This window comes from Paramisgurnus dabryanus, chromosome 19, assembly GCF_030506205.2.
Source record: "Paramisgurnus dabryanus chromosome 19, PD_genome_1.1, whole genome shotgun sequence".
NCBI classification, from domain to species: domain Eukaryota; kingdom Metazoa; phylum Chordata; class Actinopteri; order Cypriniformes; family Cobitidae; genus Paramisgurnus; species Paramisgurnus dabryanus.
Window position 1 is genome coordinate 33,573,285 of NC_133355.1, and position 20,538 is coordinate 33,593,822.

The following is a 20,538-nucleotide window of genomic DNA, read 5'->3' on the forward strand; positions in this document are numbered from 1 at the left end:
CAACATTGTCAAAAAAAAAAAGAGATACATGAGGACGATGCCAAAATAAATGAACAGCTGTCTTTGGTTTCTGCTTGCAAAAGCTACATCTTTCATCTATATCTTTTTTAAATTTGGTTAAATAATGTCTAGCCGGATATATTCTGTGAAGGAGTTTTAAAAGATACTTCTTTAACTTTGTTTGTTAAGAGATAGCGATCGGGCAGAAACCAGACTTTTTTCCAGTCAACATCACTTACAAATTGATTCCAAAATGAAATTACGTTTGGTCCCGATACAATATCCTCAGCAGTAACAACATAAACAAACGGCTTTCGTGGAACAAACGTAACTTCCGGTAAATTTCATTTGAACTGAAATGTGAGAACCTCGTATGACGTATGCGGTCGAGCAACGCGACTTCTGGAGAACGAACCCGAAATCCTGTTGGAACTGGCACGAATGGCTACCCTAGTCTTGAAACTAAATATTTATTTTTATGAGGTATTAGTTCCAGAGATCAGTTTAGCCACTGCCAGACCATTAAACAAACAGAGACCGGAAGTTAAGTTTCACCCTGATAACCGTGACAAAGCAGGGTGTTTGATGATAAAACAGATGCATATTTCCCTTTTTCCTGTCCAGTTTCATTGTCAAATTATCTGTTTACCATGATGTTAGTTCACATAAAGAAACTAAAACACTTTCAGGAAGATATGACCGGCATGCTTGAAAAGGCTAAATGGTTTTAAAGTAAATTATATAAATAAAACATACATTCAGGATTTTTCAAGAAAAATATGTTTAAGTGCACTCTGCTTGTCCCATATACAGTACCTTGTATCTGGTTTGAATTCATTCAGAATTAATTTGTGCTTCTGCTCACTCGACTGTTTTATTAGTCAAATCATTTACATTTAGCTTTATTAGAAAGCTGCAAAGGACTCAGACTACAATACAATCTCAATAACAAAACTTCACCCTGCTGAAAAAAAAAACAATAAAACCATTACAGAAAATTCTAATGGTTTTATTGGTTCTAATGGAATATGGCCCAAAACACACTACAGTGTATTGGTTTTTGTTGGTCTCTAATGGTATGTATTGGTTCTATTGGTTCTATGTATTGGTTCTAATGGAATATGGCCCAAAACACACTACAGCGTAGTGGTTTTAATGGTAAAAGCTAATGGTTCCTACTGGTATTTTAATGGAAACCATTAAAAATTTTCTGTAATGGTTTTATTGTTTTTTTCAACAGGGCACTCTCAGGCAACTGGTTTTAAGAGGGATTATTGTTAGATTTGTGTATACCAAGCTGTTGCCCTTTCTTTCTAGGAATGCAGGATTAAGCAGCTCAAAGGAGATTTTATGGGAGGATTTTTAATGTGTTATGCCACTCAGCAGTTAAACAGACATATCTACTGGATTTTTATTCATGGTCTTTATGTTCTGGGTATTTGAAAACATTAAATAATGCATTCCTTGTTGGTGCTATTTTGGATGCACAATGGTCCTCTAGTCCTGTTAAGCAGTGCCCTCAGAGAGGTTTTATTATTAACATTAGTGGAGCTATTTCCCATCATTTACCACAGACCCTTTTGCTTTGCTTCTGAAATTAATTTCCCTCACAATATTTGAATATAATGCAGATATTTTGTCTTAACACACTTGGCCATGAGTCTGATTCAAGCATATTCAAAATGAATTAAGTGCCCTCTTTTGATTAATGATTGACTAGATCAGGGTCCTGGAGGGCCGGTGTCTTGCAGAGTTTAGCTTTAACATGCCTGAGCACACCTGCCTTGAAGTTTCAGACCTTAATTGGCTGCTTCAGGTGTGTTTAATTATGGTTGGAGCTAAACTCTGCAGGACACCGATCCTGGAGGGCCCATCCCTGGACTAGATGTGCAATTCTTTGCTTCTGATCGTCGCAAACGTTTCTGAAAATATTATGCCGCCTAGTGGGTAAAAAAATAATGCTGCAGTAATGCTCATTTTGATGAATCTTTAGGTGTGACCTAAGTTAATGTCCATACAATAATATATTTTCTTACAATCTATATTATTTTGAATTTAAAAAGTATATGAAGGTATACAGTAGAAATACAAAAGTGACTTAATAAAATATGATTTTTTTAAGCGCAAATCGTGGTCTTTGATTTATTTAATTGATCTGCAAAAAATTCCATTCAAAGTTATTACTTGGACCTTCTCTGTTATTCATAATGATATCTGAATATGATGCTACACATAGCCTACTGTCATTCACAACGTACTGTTGTACAATTTCTAACCCGCTTTGTTAAAACCACAGAACTTTCATTATTCATTCAGCATTCATAATTGATGTTAAACATGTCATGAGTATTTTTTACCCAAACTGGAAGTGCATCTTTGTGTATTGCTGTGCATGGAGTGATAAAGTGTGGCTGGATGTGACTATACAAATGTATAAACCCTTTACAGGACATTGCAGTTTGAAAAATAGATAAATTGTCTAACATAATATTATATTTGTTCAGTGCATTACTATATAACCAAATGTGGATTACACTCTTTGAACTTTGAACTAATACCTAAACTGAACCACAAAGCAGGCAATATAGTATCAATAACAATATCAAGGGATGCTGAATATCACCGGGAGGGGCACCTTGGTTCCAGTACAACTGCCTGGTTGTGTAACTATCCAAAAAATGCTGTGTTGTATCAAACAATGGTTGCGTTAAATATGGACGAATACAATTTTTGGCTTAAATTAATCTTGAAAATGTCCACCATGGAATTAAACAACCCAGCGTTTTGGTTTTAAATACTCCTAGGTTCATAAAACTAGGGTTTGTCATTAACCATAAGTTAAAACAACCATATTTTTTGGAGTGTAGTTGCATAAAATGTAAAATAACAAACAGTATGATATACACCTCTGTTGTGAAATAAAAAATCAGCTTAATTGAAGGAGACAGACCTTCCTGTATTGATTAACAATAAAAGGCAGACAGATGTTCTGATAATATACAGTAAGCACCTATAATGATATAACAACAATTTCCTATAATCTATAAGAGGCCATGATGCACCTATGAATGACTGTTCTTTCTTTGATCCCATACCAGCATCATATATAATGGATATAAATCACTGGAAACTGTATAGCTACTATATGAACGGGCTGCACCACTGCTGAAAAACGGGGGTGAGACGCAGTAATTCACCTTGTAAGCTACACATTGCTGACATCCTCCAGTACACGAGTCCGTTGGGTGAGACCCTGTCATTAGCTGCGCGTGAACGCGAGCCAGTCTGATTGAACACAGGCACGCGCGCGCATCATTCTCGAACCCTCTTGCGCGCCGATCTGCTGACTCAGTGCCTTATTTAAGCGAACCGGATCCGCCACCGAACAGAGCTGAGAGGCACCAGTCACCGCAACAACTGCAGCCATGGCCAAAACTGCGATCGGTAAGACAAACCTTCATGTCATTTTGTTGACTGGACCATTTCTCCTTAATGCAGAGATGCGGGATGCTGAGGGATGCGCACAGGAGATACAGAATATATGTCGTGCAGATATAATGTCACACAATTTGTATGACGAATATAGATCTGCTTTCACCATGCGGGTTTATTTTCAAATCATGTTGATGGTGTATTTGGGCTACTTTGCAGCGATTTATCATGAGAAAACCATTTAATGATGTAATTCTAGTGCACGGTATTTATCTTAGATGTTTTCTAAACCCTTCAAATGATTTTCAGATAGTGACAGCACCTGCCGGCTCATGCATCTCCAACATAATGCAGACGGACCCCACCCAAGATCAAGCTCTGTGTTTCAGCCTTTGCAATAAAGCTCTCCAGTATTTCTAACCGAGAGCAGTTTAAGCTTTTGACATTTGCTGAACACGATATTTTTTATCTCCTTGGTGGCTCTTCATGGCGCGAGACAGTAAATTATAGGAGTGGCTTGTATATTTAGCGTCAGAAAAGCTGTTGTAGTGTTATGGACATGGAAAGACACCGAATAATTTTAATGATTATAGATGATAACTGTTTTTATTACAGTGAATATTATTATCACTATTATTAAATGATCAAAATACCACAAATTATATGATGGTTAATTGGTTTGGTATACATTGATTTGTAGAATGACTCATTAGCTGGTGCACACTGGCATCAGTTTAATTTTATTTGACCTTATTTCTAATGGATAGGCTAAATAACTCTTCCGTATTTTACATTTATGAAATTATTTAGTGATGTTTCTTTATGCAGTCTATGCAGATTTCACTACTTAGCCAGTATATCCCAATGCATTATTCATACAAATGTGTCTTGCTAATTGAACAAATTAAACACGTTGTATAGCGAAATAGGATTTGTTTGCAATTATATGTGCATGATAAGATTAAATTTAATAACGGTTTGCTCTTAAGTGCTCTACAGGGCCATACGAAAGGCAGACTGCAGTATGAAATGACTGATGTTTTAAATGAAAGTGTGTCAGGAGGATTTCTGTTGTGATTTTGGATGATGTTGTAGGTTGGGCAGGTGTATGCTGGCTTTATGGCATCGCTGTAAGTCGTCTGCAGGGCAGGGCAATAGTAGACCTCCTCTTGTCTAGTTGTCATGTTGCATGAAAAGGTTACCTTCATGAGAGAGGTGAAACCTTGTTTTGTGCACTTAATCTTGGTGTGTTATGTGATCACATGGGGCAGAAATGTAATTTTATTTTACAGAACACGCAAGAAACGGTTTGACAAAGCCTTGTGGGAATTCTCCCAGTAATGAGTAAGAACAACTCAATCAATATAATCAATGAAAGCAGAATATTTATAGGGCTTTCACAAAGACATCTGTGCTTTGATCAGCAGCAAACCTCTCTTAAGCAAAGCAGATTAAAAGCAGATGAAGCATTGCTGTGTAAGTTTCTGTCTGTTGGGTTTTTAATATACATCCATGATAAGTTTACGATGGCACCTGATGTGACTCAACTAAAAGCATGAAGGGTTAACTTAGCGTGGCTTTTAATTGTGCTTCAAGTTTGACCGCAGTGTTTATTCACTTTATGAATGTCTATGTAACCCAATACCCCACCCACCCATGTAAGATTACTGGATATGTGAGTATGACTAATCCAATCAAACCCCTTTAATCTATGGCTTATCGGGAAGTAATTGAACTAAGATGTGCTCAAATATACACATTCAGCAATAATGCAAAGTACTGGGGTGGGGCCAGCCATTGTTTAAAACTCCCGTCCACCCCCTCAAACCCTCTAATGTATGTCTGCTACATCATCACTCCGTTTTATGTAAAGTCTACAAATGCATTTGCTAATTTTTAACTAAAAGTTCCATATTGTCAGTTTAATATAATGCCATGTAAGTCAGCTGAACTGTAATTAAAATAAATTGGTGGATGGACGTCATGATGGATTGCTAGCCAGTAAAAGCTCAGCTTTGGGGGCATCTGCCCAGCTGCAGTGGACAGAGAGCGTGTGTGTGTGTGAGAGAGGTGGGAGGGGTCATTATTGATTTCCAGGGTGGGCATGCTGATGCATGATCAAAGAAACCACACAAAGGGTAGACAGTTTCATTGAGGATTGGGCCTTAACGGCTGATGGCAGATTTTGAGTATTCTTTACTCCAGTGCTACAGATACATCTATAGTGCACAAATCATCATATTAAAAATCAATGAGATGGAAAATGCATAATGTCTTCAATTACAGAATACAACATGTATTTAAGTTATACACTGCTACGGTTTATTATTTCACTAAATTACATTAGTACTTTTAAAGCTGAAGGGCGTGGTCTCTGAGGGGCGGGCATGTGAAGCTACTCATTCCCGTTTACAAAGCCTCTGACTGAAACTCAAAAATTTGATAAGGATATCGCAGGTGAACAGGACTAGTCGTCTGTTTGAAATGCTTTCACCTGTCTCCCTGAATTGACCTTAATTACTTGCTTCACCGAGCTGTCTACGATCCTTATCTTCTCTTGACAAGACAGACAGGGGTATGCTAGCTGAGGTGTGCGAGCGCTCGGTATGAAAATATCACAATGTCGAAGCTCAATCTCCACCCCCTCAGTATCCAGTAATTACTCATTAAAGCCCCCCACACAAAAATCTGCCTGCCGGAGGGCTTTTAATCCTACAGCAGGAGTGAATCTCATCCTCCTTTTCTGTTTTCTCTCTCCTATAGTTGTTAGTAAACCCATTAGTGAGCTACAGTAAGTGAGGGTGAGTTGATCAATTGGTTTCAGGCGTCCTTTGGGTTAAAAGCAGTTGGTTAGCACTACATGATGGCTGTCTGATATTTGTCTTTGAGCATTTGATCGATGCTATTGGAGTATTGATTTATAGATAAATATAAAGACATATAAATGTATTTACTAACTGTGTTGTAGGTAAATGATAATTCAAGGTTAAATGAAAGTGTTTGTCTGTAATGCTATTATTATTCACTGTTTGTCGCACCTTCTGTAGATCATGTGCTTGATCATTTTGTCATTATCTGCCCGCCCTTAAAACTCACTTTTGGATCTCAAAAATGTCTACACTTTATTCTTTAGATTTTTTAGATTTTTTTTCTTGTTGTGGTAAAAATCAATTTTGTTTACATCTACAAAGTGGCAATTTTAACGTGCTATAATAAATTATCTATATATTGTTTTGAGCTAAAACTTCACAAACGTACTCTGGGGACACCTAAAATGAATTTTACATCTTAAAAAAGTCTTGTGAAATGTCCCCTTTAAATTGTATTTGAGATTAGTATACTTTGCATGTTAAACAAAACCGTTATAAAAACAACAACATATTAAACTACTGTAAACATTATTGTTTTACTTTTAATTGTATTACCGCTTTAGCAGCACAAAGGTCACGGGTTCGATACCCAGGAAACAAACATGCTGATTAAAATATTGTAATGCACCGAGAGTCACTGCCGAATGCATAAATGTACTGTAATGTAACGCTACTGGTACTACCCCTGCCTCCCAGAAAAATTGGTCACACCCAAAGATCCCCATCCTCCATCACTGATGTTCAAAAGATTTGGCATTTTTCCTCATGATCTTTCATTGCTGGTTATAAGCAGAGTGAAAAAGACGAATGATGCTGAAATAGTGCATGAATTAATTATGGTCAAATCTGTGTATTATAAAAGCCGTCTGTAAATCTGTCTGGCCTTGTGTCTGCTCTTATCATGCCGTCTTGCACACATGCATCGTTCAGTATTGAAGTCTTGAGTATAAATGGATTCCAATAAATAATGTAACACAAGCTGATGGTTGGGAAGCTGGGGGAAGGGTGGATGATGTGATGAATATTGTCTTTTAGGAACCAGAGCAAATGAGGACACGGCTGTTCTTGGAAAGCACAAATGAGAACATAGCCCGTTCCATTTTGTTCTAGATATAAGGCGTGGTTGACCCTTCATACCTTAAACAGCCAATGATTCTAGGTTTTATGATTTACACTACAGTATATTATAACTTCTACTGTTAACATGATCAAATAATATCATTATCAACATCATATATTATATATATATTTCTGACTTTATTTAATTGTCCATTTAATAAAGATTTTTAATGTTAATCTGAAGTGTGCAAACGTCTAAACCTGCAGATGGATCATTAATGGCTGTTTGTTTGAAAGGTTTATTTGAGAACAAATTATAATATTTAATAAATACATAATCATGTTTTGGTGTTTTTAAAGCTTTATATTAGTACATGGGTGCCAAGGCTTTCCAGGTTTATACTCTCTATTGGTTATTTTGTGCAACATTACATTGCAATCTGGAATAATAGTTAAGTAACTACATGAGAAGATGTAGGTCAATGATGTGTTGTCTCCCAACAGCCTACAAAGAGAAGATGAAGGAGCTTTCCCTCGTGTCCCTCATCTGTTCCTGTCTCTACCCAGAGGCACGCAACATCCTCGTGGGCGAGTTTGAAGGTAGAAAGTGAATATGTCTCATTTGTCTTGATCTTCATTATAACTATCTATTTATTGGCCTGCATAGAGTTTTTCATGGCTAATATGGTTTAATAAATGTCTGATTTTATGTGTTTGATTGCTCGGTTGCCTGGCACACTGCTTTGTCTAAATGAAAAATGCGTCTTAATTTGTGCGCACTCAGACATGGAGGTTAAACCCATAAACAAGCGGGCTTCTGGCCAAGCGTTCGAGGTCATCCTCAAGCCGCCTTCGCCCACGGCTGACGGAAACTACAGCATCACATCCCCTCCCAAAAAGAGGGACCTGTCCCTGGAGGACATTCAGAAGAAGCTGGAGGCTGCCGAGGACAGGAGGAGAGTGAGTCACAGCATCTGCTAATAAATCTTTCACATAATTTAAATGCGCTCGCTTTTAGTGCTGAACATCACTACGGCTATTGCTCATCATTTTGCATTCAAGCAGAGACAAGCATATCATACTGACTTTTGGACACAAACTGATCAAATGTATAGATTAAAGTGGCTGCCTACGTAAATGTAATGGAGATTTAAAGATATCACCTAGTTTGCGTCCAGCACACCCTGGTAACCAGTAGGGTTTATAACCATCCAGTTAAATCTGTATTATTTATTAGAAGTAGAATCAGTCATATTAATTTAGATGGAGCACATGGTCACATGGTTAATGTCTGCAGTCATAAAATCAGATTTAAACAAAAATCTATGGCTTATTGGTTATTGACTTGTAATGTCCACCTTGTGAATTTATCAACAGATCCATAAGGCTTAAAACACCAAAGCAGCTGGGAATTACATCTCCATTCTCTCTCTTTGTCTCTCTTTAGTCCCAGGAGGCTGATGTTCTGAGAGCTCTGGCTGAGAAACGAGAGCATGAGCGAGATGTCCTGCTCAGAGCTATGGAGGAGAACAGCAACTTCAGCAGGATGGCGGAGGAGAAGCTGAACATGAAGATGGAGCAGATCAAGGAAAACCGTGACGCCTACCTTGCAGCCATGATGGAGCGACTGCAAGAGAGGGTGAGTCCTGACATTAATAGAAGAAATATGCAGAGGTACTGAATAGAAGGGTCATTCTACGGAAACGTCCACTTTTGGTATGGCAAGATGTCTTAAAATGTATTTCTTTTTCTAACATTTAAACTTAGACCACATTATTAGATTACTCGTTAAGTACACATAAATGACAGCTTAATGATTTTTTTTTTTTTGTGCATGTACTTAAAGACTGCATACACCTTTTTTTTGTCACTGGTGTTACCTTACTTCTTTAGCAATATTAAAGGCGTTTTTGAAATATTATTATTTTTTTCAGCTTTAAAGCTTAATTCTTAAGTGTAGCAGAATTCAATGAATTAAAATTTATCATCATGTAAAATCTGAAAGATTTTATTTAATGTGAAAGAAAAAACACAGTAACACCAGTGACACAACAAATCACCAGTCACTGATCTTCACTGGTGTTACCCATAAGGAAGGTGACACCAGTGACAATTTTCATGAAATCTGCATTTTACAAAATTGCTGCTGCAAAGTATCAAACCACATGTTGTCAATCATTGTATATTCACTAAATTAAGTAGTTTAATCCATTTGTATTCTAGTTTTTTGCAATTCCCAAACAATAAGGGAGGTCATACCAGTGACTTAAACTAAAAGCTTCATATGAAATCATGAGATAAATGAGAAGATTTCTGATAACTGAAAAGAGACAGTGGACTTATATGGGCGTCTCTTCATAGATCTCCAGGAAATTGAAAGAAGGAAGTCAAGTGATGTCATCAGTGTGATTTTGATTTAAAAATAAGCGGTAACACTAGTGACACTACTTTCATTATATATTTTATAATATTTATTTAGCATTTTGTCTTTTAATGTAATTTACATCATATATTTGGTAATTATGGACACATTATTGTATTTTAAATCTCAAAATAAAGCATTTTCCCTCTGTACATGACTGTGGGGGACGAGCACTTCTGTGGTGCTTCGAATTCTAATCAATTAATAAAAATCAAATATTGCTACATTGATGGCTCAAGAAGGTATAATTGTTTCATTTTAAAATATTAAAAAATGTACCCCTAAAGGGTGTTTCAAGTGTAATATTTCTTTAATGCGTCTAGGGATGGAAAAATTGACATTTCCGTAGAATGACCCAGAAACATGTGGAAAAATACTAAAAGCACCTTAGCAACAGCATGACAATGCACCCTAGCATCACAGTCAGTACACAGGCACCATTTCTTTCTTCAGACAATGTAATGATACAGCAGGTTTTAATCTCTCACACAAGAGGGCAGTAAAGTACCATCAGATATGTTTATTTGAAATGGCGCAGCTCTGCGGTTGTATGGAAAGGAATGCTTTTATTATTTATTTCATTTGTTATTTGTGTTTCTGCTCCCAGGAGAGACACGCTCAGGTGGTCCGCAAAAACAAAGAGTTGAAGGAAGAATTGACAGCATGAAGACATCAAACCCACGATCCTCCACGAACCACCCTCATACCTGTGATCTTCTGTCCCCCTCCTCGACCCTGTTTAGAGAAGACCCTCTGACACCCCTGCCCCGCCCAGAGGAAGGGAATCATCGACAGCACCCTCTCCTGATATAATCCAGAAAGCAACAGGAACGCCATTATGAAGTGTTTTTTGCTCAATTCGAAACAGAAGTGAAAGTGGGTGTTGGTTTTTTGTAAATATTATTTGTTTTATATGAGACAAAGAAAAGTATTGCGGTGTGCCATTTTATAAGTTTCTCTCTCTCTCTCTGTATCTTTCTCTCTTTTAGTGGATGTACTTGTTTCTCTCTTTCTCTATCTCTGTATCAAATCTACTACAGTTTCTCTTGTGCCAGGCTTTGGTGTTTGTGAGTTTGCTGGCTAGTTGACATTCACAATGTCTTCACTAAACCTAATGATCATGTTGTCTTTATATCCATGTGGAGAGTAGAGTGACTCGCCACAGTACACACAGCTCTTTCTGCATATACAGGACACCTTCTACTCTTTATTCATACATTCATCTGATATACACACACACACATACACACACACAAAGGCATGATTTAGTAACAATGACATACTGCATTGCTTTATATGAAATGTATTTAATCTGTGGTTTGAGCAATGCCTTAACCATAGTCTGGATTGCAAATGTGCTGCTGACTGTGTAACAACAACTTCAACTGTGTAACCTTCTCCAATCTTGGCAAATAAATGATTGCTTTTAGTTCTCTAATCAAAAATTGTGCCATAGAGAACCTAGCTTTAAAGAAAGGAGATAGTAATGCTGTACAATACAAGATGTTGTGTTTAAGTGTGTGTGTGTGTGTGTGTTAAGAGCACTGTGGGTAGACAGTTTTATGATGTGCCATTAGCTTTAATGTCGCACCCTCATCATCTTCCTCTTACAGCTGTGTGTCCTATTCCTCTTACCTCTGTAACTTTGGGAGCAAGTTGTGGTAAATAAAGGCTTGGGGTTCTTTAAATGAAAATCTCTGTGTCTCTATTGTCTCTTTTTTTATTTCCTTTAAATTTGTATATACAAATTTGTTACATTCGCATTTAAAATGTAACAAGTGGGCTGTACACTTTTACAAATACAGGTTCTATAAAGCGTTAGTAGCCGGCATTTTAAAAGTAAGGGGGACAGGGACATGTTTATGTATATAAAACTAAATAAAGTAAACCCAACAAATTCTTCATACGGTGGTCCGGTAAAAATTGGGACCAAAATTTTTTTTTGTGTTTGTGTTTTTTTTTTAAGTAAAATATACATTTTTTCTTAAAGACAAGTAAATGGTCAGTAACAGAAAACAAATAATAAGTAAGTAATCGAACAAATTATGAGCAATAGCCCACATAATTATAATATAACACGCATACAAATAAACAGTGCTTTTATGTTTTTCAGGTTGGTCTGTAGAAATGTAATCAAATTTAAATGAATACTGCATGAATAGTCTTAAGGGGGTCGCACAACGGACGCACAGCTCAGCGTCGCACAGCGCCGTGCTGTTCTAAAAAAATCAAACACATTGTTTTCTATGAGTATACGCACACAGGGGCCCAACTACGACTCTGAAAGTTGCTCAAATTCCTGTCTTGCCACAGTGCACCACTCACATAGTTTAACATTAAATAATATCATATTTGTCCCATTAACATTGGCTGCTAACGTATTTTATTTTGCATTTTGAAGTAGATGCTATCTGACTAAGCTTGTGCTATTTAATGTGCACTTCCGGTGTACGATACCTCCGAGTTGTCCTAGACGCGACAGCGCGTCTAGTGTGCGACCCCCTTTATACTGCATACCCTAAATTAACTAAAGATTCATAATTTTTGCAGACATGACCAATGAAGAACTTTTTCTTTGACCATTGTTTGATTAACATTAGAAACAGACAGCATACTTTCACTTTGAGAGGAAGTGCATGGATCCAATAGGCTACTGTGCGTTTAATTTCTCAACGGCTTACATGTAACTTAAGACATAGACGGACGAGTGGTTGCCAACCCTTTTCACTTCAAGGTCCCTAGTTGCCCATAACAATATTTAAAGCCCCACCACTCACTGCATTTTTTCCACATAAAATGAAATAGAACTTGGAATGACTCGACAGATGTATATCGCAACTAACATGGCCAAAAAAGAGAAACATCTCGATTTTTGCTTGTTTTAGCTTATTTTAATGCTTGTTTGTCCAATTTTAATAATGTTAAGTCATCTTGAGGCCCCCTTGGAAATCTGCTGAGGCCCATCTGCGGGCCCCGGCCCCCTGGTTGGAAAACACTGACATACACTGTGCTTACAATGATAATTACGTTGATAATTACGTTTTGCACAAACATGCATTTAAAGACTGTAAAAATAGGTTTAAATGCAAGAAAAATTCACTTTAAGATGCATGTTTCCAGGCACGCGCTTCAAGTGGAAATTAGCAACAACATGTGAGTTAATCTTTGCAATACTAAAAAGCATACGAAAAAAGATGTTTGTGACGACGCGTGACTAACCTGATCAGGCAAGTGAGTTCTGTTTGCTCTTTTGAAGCTCAAACAGACGTGCATGCATGAAAGAGGCTTGCCCACGTGTGATTTGTTTAATGTTACTTAACTCAAATCTAAGTAACAAACAAAATACAGAGTAATGGTGGCGGCAAGTTGAAAAGTGAGGGGGACATGTCCCCCGTGTCCCACAGGTAATCTATGCCTTTGGGTTCTTAGCATTAATGCCATGTAAGAACCATTTTTCTTTACTAAGAAATCTTTTCATTAAAGGTTCTTTAAAGAACTACAAACAATCTTTTGTGCAAAAGAAAGGTTCTTTATGGAACCATACAAGCTGACAAAGAACTTTTAAGGAATCTAAAGTGTAACACCACTGTTTACCAACAGGTGGCAGTACATGACCAGCTGTTATGTGACCACACATCTCTAAATTATGACATTGACAGCTAGCGTACTGCATACTGTAGATATAGTCTATTCTGTACACTTCTTCCGCTGAGTCTATTACGCAGTGTGTCATAGTGAAAAAGAGATGTGGCTACTGTTTCTACTTTCTGTATTTTGGTGAATGTGGGTCATTCACGTCTGATTTGCAAACCTAAACATTGTAAATTTGATGTATAATACAGCATGTGCAGTATGCAGATTGCGTACTTCAGAAATAGTTTGAGTAGTTTGAGCAGTTTTGCCATCTAATTAACATCCCAGTTTTAGCAAATGCTAAACTCAAAATCGTTTCTTCTCGGGAGAAGGAGGAAAAACACAATAAAGAGCCCCTAAAATAGATTTAAAGCAAGAGAGAGAAATAAAGACGCTGGCTTGGCGCTGCAGCGTGTAGGTGGGGAATCTGTTTTACGGCTTTGGCTGGCAATAATAGTGTGGGAGTTCAGTACACCAGGAGCTCATGCAGGCTGATGGGATTGCTCAGGGACAAAGCTGCACTGTGCACCTTTCTCCTCCCACATTTTCATCTCTCTCTTTCCCTCCCTTCTCCCTCTATATTTCCCTTCTTTGCAGTCAAGCCAGTCGAGCTGCCATTGTCCAGGATATCCCTTGGCTGTTAATGGCTTCCTGGATACATAGAGAGGGCACAGAAAGGCCCTGGGCTGTGTTTGATATCAGTTCAAAACACATGCATACAGGCACTGGTTCAAGCATATAAAAGTCAGCAATGACTCATTTTAGTTGCATGAAAGGATGCTTTTCACCTTGATGCAATAAATCTTGTGCATCTTTACGATGCTGGGTTGTTTCATCCCATGGTTGGATAAAATATGGACAAACCAAACCGTTGTTTCAAATCGAAATCGAAAATGTAAATATTTGATTGAAAGACCCCAGTTCAGGTTGATAGAAACCCATTGGTTGGGTTTGTTTATACTGTCATCCCTTATGAAAATGAACCATGGTTTTATTGTGGTAAAAGTGTAGTAACCATGGTTTTTTGGTTTAGCAAAACCATAGTTGTACTACACTAACCATGGTTTAACTATGGTTTTTGAATGGTTACCATGGTTTTACTATACAGGAACCATGTTTTTTTATCTGTATTAAAACCATTGTTAATTTTCGTAAGGGATAGGCGACAGTATATCACTGAAAAAAATGATTCATTCAATTTACTCAAATTTTTTAAGGTAAGTTGTTGCAATCAATTAATTTAAGCTACATTTAAATAAAAGTTTATTTTATTTTATTTTATTTTACTTTACTAATCTTTTTTGTTTAGATGTAGCTTAAATAAATTGATATGTCATTAAAATGTGTCAATTTTTTAACTAGTCTGTGTACAGTGACTGTCTATGCTGCAGTATCTCTAAGAAAGATTACAAATTAAATTGGGACAAGACACAAATAAATGACTTTTAACTACAAATATGATTTTATTACAGGTTAGTGATGGACAGACGCAGTACCACACCAGTCCTAACCATTACTACAGTTCGGTTAAAGGAGCGTAGCGTTAGCAACACCAACATAATGGGTTTGATTTTCAACACACTGTTAAAATATATAACATAAGAGCATTGTGCTGTAAGTTGCTTTGGATGAAAGCATCTGCCGAATGTATAAATGTAAATGTACAGTCTTTCTAAAATATCTGATTTGCCAATGCAAAAATCTTTATAAAAAAATAACACTCCTCGTGTACTGTTTGAGAGAGAGAGAGAGAGAGAGAGAGAGAGAGAGAGAGAGAGAGAGAGAGAGAGAGAGAGAGAGAGAGAGAGAGAGAGAGAGAGAGAGAGAGAGAGAGAGAGAGAGAGAGAGAGAGAGAGAGGATTTAAGACCATAGATAGATGCACATGTTTGCAGGGATTTTATTAACAAACTTTTATTATGATTAAATTAGTGCAGTTCTGTGAGATTGTCACTCCTGAAAAAGTATCTAGATTGTCATGGTTAAAGATCAAATTTCCCAGCAAACAGCAAATTCATGACAGATAAACACAGTGAAAACATTACAGGTCACTGACCAAATGGCAATATCTTTAGAAAAAATAAAGTACTATTTTTGCCGTTCATAAAGTTCATTAAGGTGAGTGAAAAGAGATTCTGTTGCATAGTTCTTGTATATTTGCATAGTGCATAAGTCACACAACATTGTTGCATAGTTGTAGATAATGTGTAGGGATGCTAAACATCTCATTCATTGAAGAACAAAAAGTTCATTTATTCTGAAGCCTAGAAGTCTCGTAGATATTAAGGTTGGGATGCAAATGATTTATTTCTATGACCAGAAAGTCGAGAACTTTTCTACCATTTAATTTAAAAAAAGTTTTATTGAATTAACATTAATTCACTAACGCATCTCACCATTGCTTTTGCTCTCTCTCTCTTTCCCGTTCTCTCTCTCTCTCTCTCTGTTTCTACAGCATTTCTATGTCCCTCTCCTAACCTCAACAGCAGGGTACCTGCGTAGTACCTTGCTCTTCTGATGGAAGAACTATACAAATAAAACCTGACCATCTTCAGAACCCATCTCAGATCAACTAAAGACAGGATTGTATTGAAAGACAGCTTATTTAAAAAAAAGTACATCAGCTCTGTTTAGCTTGCAATAAGGAGAAAGTCCATCCTCTCGAAATAGTCACAGAAGAACATTACAGTTAGTTTCTAAATGACTGCCCGGCCATAGTCTTATGTTCTTGCAGAGTTCAGAAGGCCCCTATTTCCATGCTCCAGGGCCTGTAGGGCTTCCCCAGGCTGCTGGAGGGAGCCGCCGGACCCAGCGAGCTCTGGGACAGCAGAGGAAATGCGCTCAGGGGGAAAGGGAACGCCGACAGGCCCGAAAGTGACGTCAGGAGGGGAGGGGATAGCTTGGACGCTGAAGATGGCGTAAGCCCGGGAGGCAGAGAGGTACTGGGCGGCACCCTCAGTGGCACCGTCTGCCCTGCCTCCGTAATCACCGTGCCGGTCAGCCTGCTGGGGACGTGCGGCTCTGTGGAGGGGGCAGATGGAGACGAGGAAGATGGCGATGATGAATTCGAGGATGGAGGACTGCTGGTGCTGCGTGGGAGTGGCGCCCCCTGCTGTTGAAGGAGAAGGTGGTGAGCCAGGTGGCCAGGCGGAGTTCCGAAAGCAGAACCCCACGCCAGGTGACCCAAACCGGAGTGAGCTTCTCTCTGGGAGGCGTAACTGTTCAGGTGTGAAACCAAGCGGATACGGAGGGGGTCGGTGTTGTCCAGTCCCTCGATGATACTGAGGTAACGAGCCGTCTCTGCCAGGCACTCACGAAAACCCAACCCACGGTAATCCATGGCCAGCGCATGAGCATCGAAGAAACCTGTAGGAAAGAGAGAAAACTGATCAGGGCTCGTGAAAGGAAAGCCTATATGCTGGGAGTGGCTGAGAATGAAACTGAAATTGGCACTAGATAAACAACACCAAGTTTACACATCTAGTTTGTCCTGTTTCAGTTCTGTGGCAATTATTCGCAGTGTGGGAATTCCCAAAGCAGATTCACAAGCACTGGGTGGTCTTTTAATTCAAGGGTGCATACATTGAGAAACATTGCAAGATTATAAGGAAAGGTTTCAGTAAAACTTTTAGCATTTTTCAAAGTCTATTAACAAATAGTTAACATAGCATTAGTTCAGGTACCCTTATACTGACAGGAAAATGTTATGTATACTATATATATATATTTTATATACATACATGAACCTACCTATTTATTACATGTGCTAAATAATTGTGTTAGTGTTATAATAATTAATGCAACATATATTTATATAAATGCTAATTGATCAAAGCTATTATATAGTGATATGCGCATGTTTAGTAGGTTTAATGGAATAAACTTTACCTTTTCCTCCAGCTGCATGAAGCATTTTTAAATGATCCACTGTCATCTGTAAAATCTCCGCTTTTTCTAATTTTGCAGAGCCCTGAAACCAAAAGCAGATGTGTTTATCAGTCAAATGCAAGTTAAATGTGTTAAATATATAAATATTATAGATGTAAGTCAGGTGCACAAACTCACCTGTTTCTCAAACGCGCTGGGCACGAGTCTGCGCAGTTCAGATAAACTGTTATTGATCCGGTCTCTACGCCGTTTCTCAATGATCTGTTGAAATGATTGTGAAATGATTAGTTAAAGGAAAACCTGTAGATTTAAGGGTTTATTATGGAGAAATGTACTTACTCCTCTGCGACGTTTCCTCGCTTGTACTTGAGAGGTTGTAGATGGAGATATCGATCCAAGAGGAGAATTCATACCACTAAAAACAAACCAAAGTTAAATTAGATATACTTGCTTTGAGGTTACCTGATCAACATTAAAATGAGAGTTTTCTACTAATGCCAATATTTAACTTAAAACAGATGATATGAAATCATGTGATCTTTTAAAAGTACCCCGCAAAATGGTGAAATTAATTATTATATTATATTATATTATATCATATTATATCATATTATATTATACATTTGTTACAAGTAATGCTTACTCAGAAACTTAAGACGACACAAAATAAATGTCAACTTACGCATTTTCATCAGCACTCTCCTTCTCCACTTCAATGTTTTCGTCAAGCTCGCTGTCTGACGAGCTAAAGTCGTGATTTCTCTTCATTTTGCGACAATCTTCAGGCGTCTCTATCCTCAGCGTGCGTCTGTCAGGTGAGACTGAAGTTCATTCGTATGAAGCAAAAAGCTTTCCCACGGTATCATTTCAACGCCACAGCCAGCCAAGAGAGGCGGGGCTAGGCGCGGAGACAGCCAATTAGCGAACGCGTCTGAGTTTGAGTGACCGGAATCGCTTCTTTACTCCGCCCTGCCCATTTGAATAGCTTAATCAAGGGCCAATAGAACGTTCGTCCGTGAGTGCGGAGCTCCGCCCCTCGGTTCCGCCGGCGCTTGTGTTGTGTAGGGCAGCTGAAGGGCGTGGCCGGCCGGCTGTCAGCACGCGTGAGCCGTGGGAAAGTTTCTTAGGAGAGCGCTGATAACCAATCAGGGGCGACGGTCGTCTCCGGCGCTGGAATGAATGGGGCAATTGGTTGGGGCGACGGGCGGTCTGCGACTGAGCGTGTGAACCTGTAATCTAATACTAACTCATCTGAAGCTGTGCACTGTGTACGAGGAAGCCACCGAGTCTAAAGTGTACACCATGAAGATTCAGTGCGTACCTTCTTTTAAGGGCACTCCCTGAGGCACATTATACAATTCAAACGGACCAGTCACTTGACGTGCATCCATCACATGCTTGTTTTTCACCGGAGGCAAGTTTCACTTGCAAAAAAATCTAATATAGCACATTTTATTTATTACACCATTTCATAGACGATTATCTCTAATTGTGTTTTCGATTGCAAAAATATTTATATTAAAAATTATATTAAAATAATACTAGAATATTTACAGAATCATAGCAGGTATGCTACATAATATCATTATGCAAGTATAAAATGGTGAAAAGTAACATATTTTACATATAAATATACAAATTCTGCTAGGCTTGTCTGCACAATCCAGCAGTTCTAACCTCATTTTAAAAAAGAATGTACAAAATATCTATTTATGCTAATATTAATGAATAATAACTAATTATATGATTTATATTTAAACCAATATTACATTCCAAAGGTACATCTGGCAACCTACAATATATAGAAAACATATTCCTGTGTATTTCTAAATATAGGCTATGCCTTTCTGTCAAACTGATCAGCTTTAAATGATCTTATTGATTATTGCAATGCCCTCTTATTATCAAACCAGTTTCAACTGATCCAAAATCTGGCTGCTTGAATACTAACAAAACCCAAAAAGAGAGATTATATCAAATTAAAGTCGTTACACTGGTTACCTGTTTTTAAAATCTTTTATTATTTGCAAGACATTGCATGAAATTGCTCCAGATTATATTTCATAATTTTACAGCATATGAACCTATTAGGACTCTATGATCTTCAGATAATTTTTTTTTAACTGTACCTCATTTGGTGATGCTGCTTTCAGACGTTATGCCCCTCGCCAGGGGACAAAAATTAAAAACCTATTTTTTTACTTTGGCTTTCCAATAATTTAAGTATATTTTTTTTTGTATTTTCATGGATTAATATGAAATTTTTATTTTGTTTATGTGTATTTTATGCATCCTCGTTGTTATACTTTTTTTCTTACTTTGTTTGGAAATGTGTTATATAAATAAATTATTTGATTGATTAAGTGAGTGTGTTAATCTAAATGAAATTATATAATGTTATGTCACACATCATATACTGCTTTATGTATGGTTATGTATGGTGCTTGTATGATTTGGATCCTTATCGTCTTTAATTGTCATCGGCGGTGCACGCTTGAATGAGAGGAAGCACTCTGGCCGATTTTACGTTGTTTTTGCTACCAGCCTCGGCTCGACAGCATGGATGAACTTCCTTGTGTTTGCCTCCGAGAGGGGTGCCAGAGAGAGCGGGGTGGACGGAGAGCCGCCGTGTGTTTGTACGTGTATGTGTGCTCGGGGACGGGGGTGGCTCTTTTTGTCGCTGTAACTCAAGTTCACAGAGGTTTCCCACGCTGTTATTTTCTACTGACGTTAGGCTTTGTTCTTGCGTCTCATCACATGTTGTGATTAGTGCTCTCTTTTGAAGGTGTGGGCCTACAGCACAACAGTATTTCCCCCCACAAAGCATGCCAGAACCTCTTCTCATTCCAAACTTGAGGTTTTCGCCTCTCCGAATGGGTCTCCATGTCGCCATGTTTTCATTTCAATCCCTTTATGTCCATGCCAAGAAGTGTTGTCTACCCACACAAGAAGAGCAGACAGGGAGTTTAAAAAAGAGTTTGTCTCTCATTTTGATGACCGCAACTAATATAGATCAGCATCAATGATGTGTCTATTGCAAAAGCATAACAGCTGGCCTTCCTTTAAACCTCAGTAATAATGTGTAACACATATGATTGTGTAACGCAGGTATCATCGCCTAAAGCCGATGACACGATGAACTCTCACTTGAGGCCATGCAGACGGCCTGGCAGTGAGGAGCATTGCTTCACGCTGGGCTGTGGCGTCCTGCGACTTGCGCAGACAGATGTTGGGTT

General features: G+C 38.1%; 2 protein-coding genes across 2 annotated transcripts; one reads left to right on the forward strand and one right to left on the reverse strand.

Annotated features, from left to right (window-relative positions):
* The first annotated feature begins 3,233 nt into the window (after positions 1–3,233).
* On the forward strand, positions 3,234–11,479 carry stmn2b (stathmin 2b). Its single transcript, XM_065253724.2, has 5 exons — positions 3,234–3,444; positions 7,866–7,961; positions 8,146–8,321; positions 8,809–9,000; positions 10,391–11,479. The coding sequence occupies exons 1-5, from the start codon at positions 3,426–3,428 to the stop codon at positions 10,448–10,450; spliced, it is 543 nt and encodes a 180-aa protein (XP_065109796.1). The 5' UTR covers positions 3,234–3,425; the 3' UTR covers positions 10,451–11,479.
* Positions 11,480–14,855: 3,376 nt separating this feature from the next.
* hey1 (hes-related family bHLH transcription factor with YRPW motif 1) lies at positions 14,856–18,281 on the reverse strand. Its single transcript, XM_065253723.2, has 5 exons — positions 17,985–18,281; positions 17,642–17,717; positions 17,480–17,563; positions 17,303–17,384; positions 14,856–16,780 (listed from the first exon to the last, which is right to left on the reverse strand). The coding sequence occupies exons 1-5, from the start codon at positions 18,068–18,070 to the stop codon at positions 16,152–16,154; spliced, it is 957 nt and encodes a 318-aa protein (XP_065109795.2). The 5' UTR covers positions 18,071–18,281; the 3' UTR covers positions 14,856–16,151.
* Positions 18,282–20,538: the final 2,257 nt, after the last annotated feature.

What these genes read in the sequence shown, in the direction of transcription:
- stmn2b (XM_065253724.2), top strand. An exon ending in CCTCGTGGGCGAGTTTGAAG is followed by an intron (nt 7,962 to 8,145) that starts GTAGAAAGTGAA and finishes GTGCGCACTCAG; the next exon opens with ACATGGAGGTTAAACCCATA. An exon ending in CTGCCGAGGACAGGAGGAGA is followed by an intron (nt 8,322 to 8,808) that starts GTGAGTCACAGC and finishes GTCTCTCTTTAG; the next exon opens with TCCCAGGAGGCTGATGTTCT.
- hey1 (XM_065253723.2), bottom strand. Translation starts at nt 18,070, where the DNA reads ATGAAGAGAAATCACGACTTTAGCTCGTCAGACAGCGAGCTTGACGAA. An exon ending in CCAGCGCGTTTGAGAAACAG is followed by an intron (nt 17,385 to 17,479) that starts GTGAGTTTGTGC and finishes TTTTGGTTTCAG; the next exon opens with GGCTCTGCAAAATTAGAAAA. An exon ending in TCATGCAGCTGGAGGAAAAG is followed by an intron (nt 16,781 to 17,302) that starts GTAAAGTTTATT and finishes TCTTTCCTACAG; the next exon opens with GTTTCTTCGATGCTCATGCG.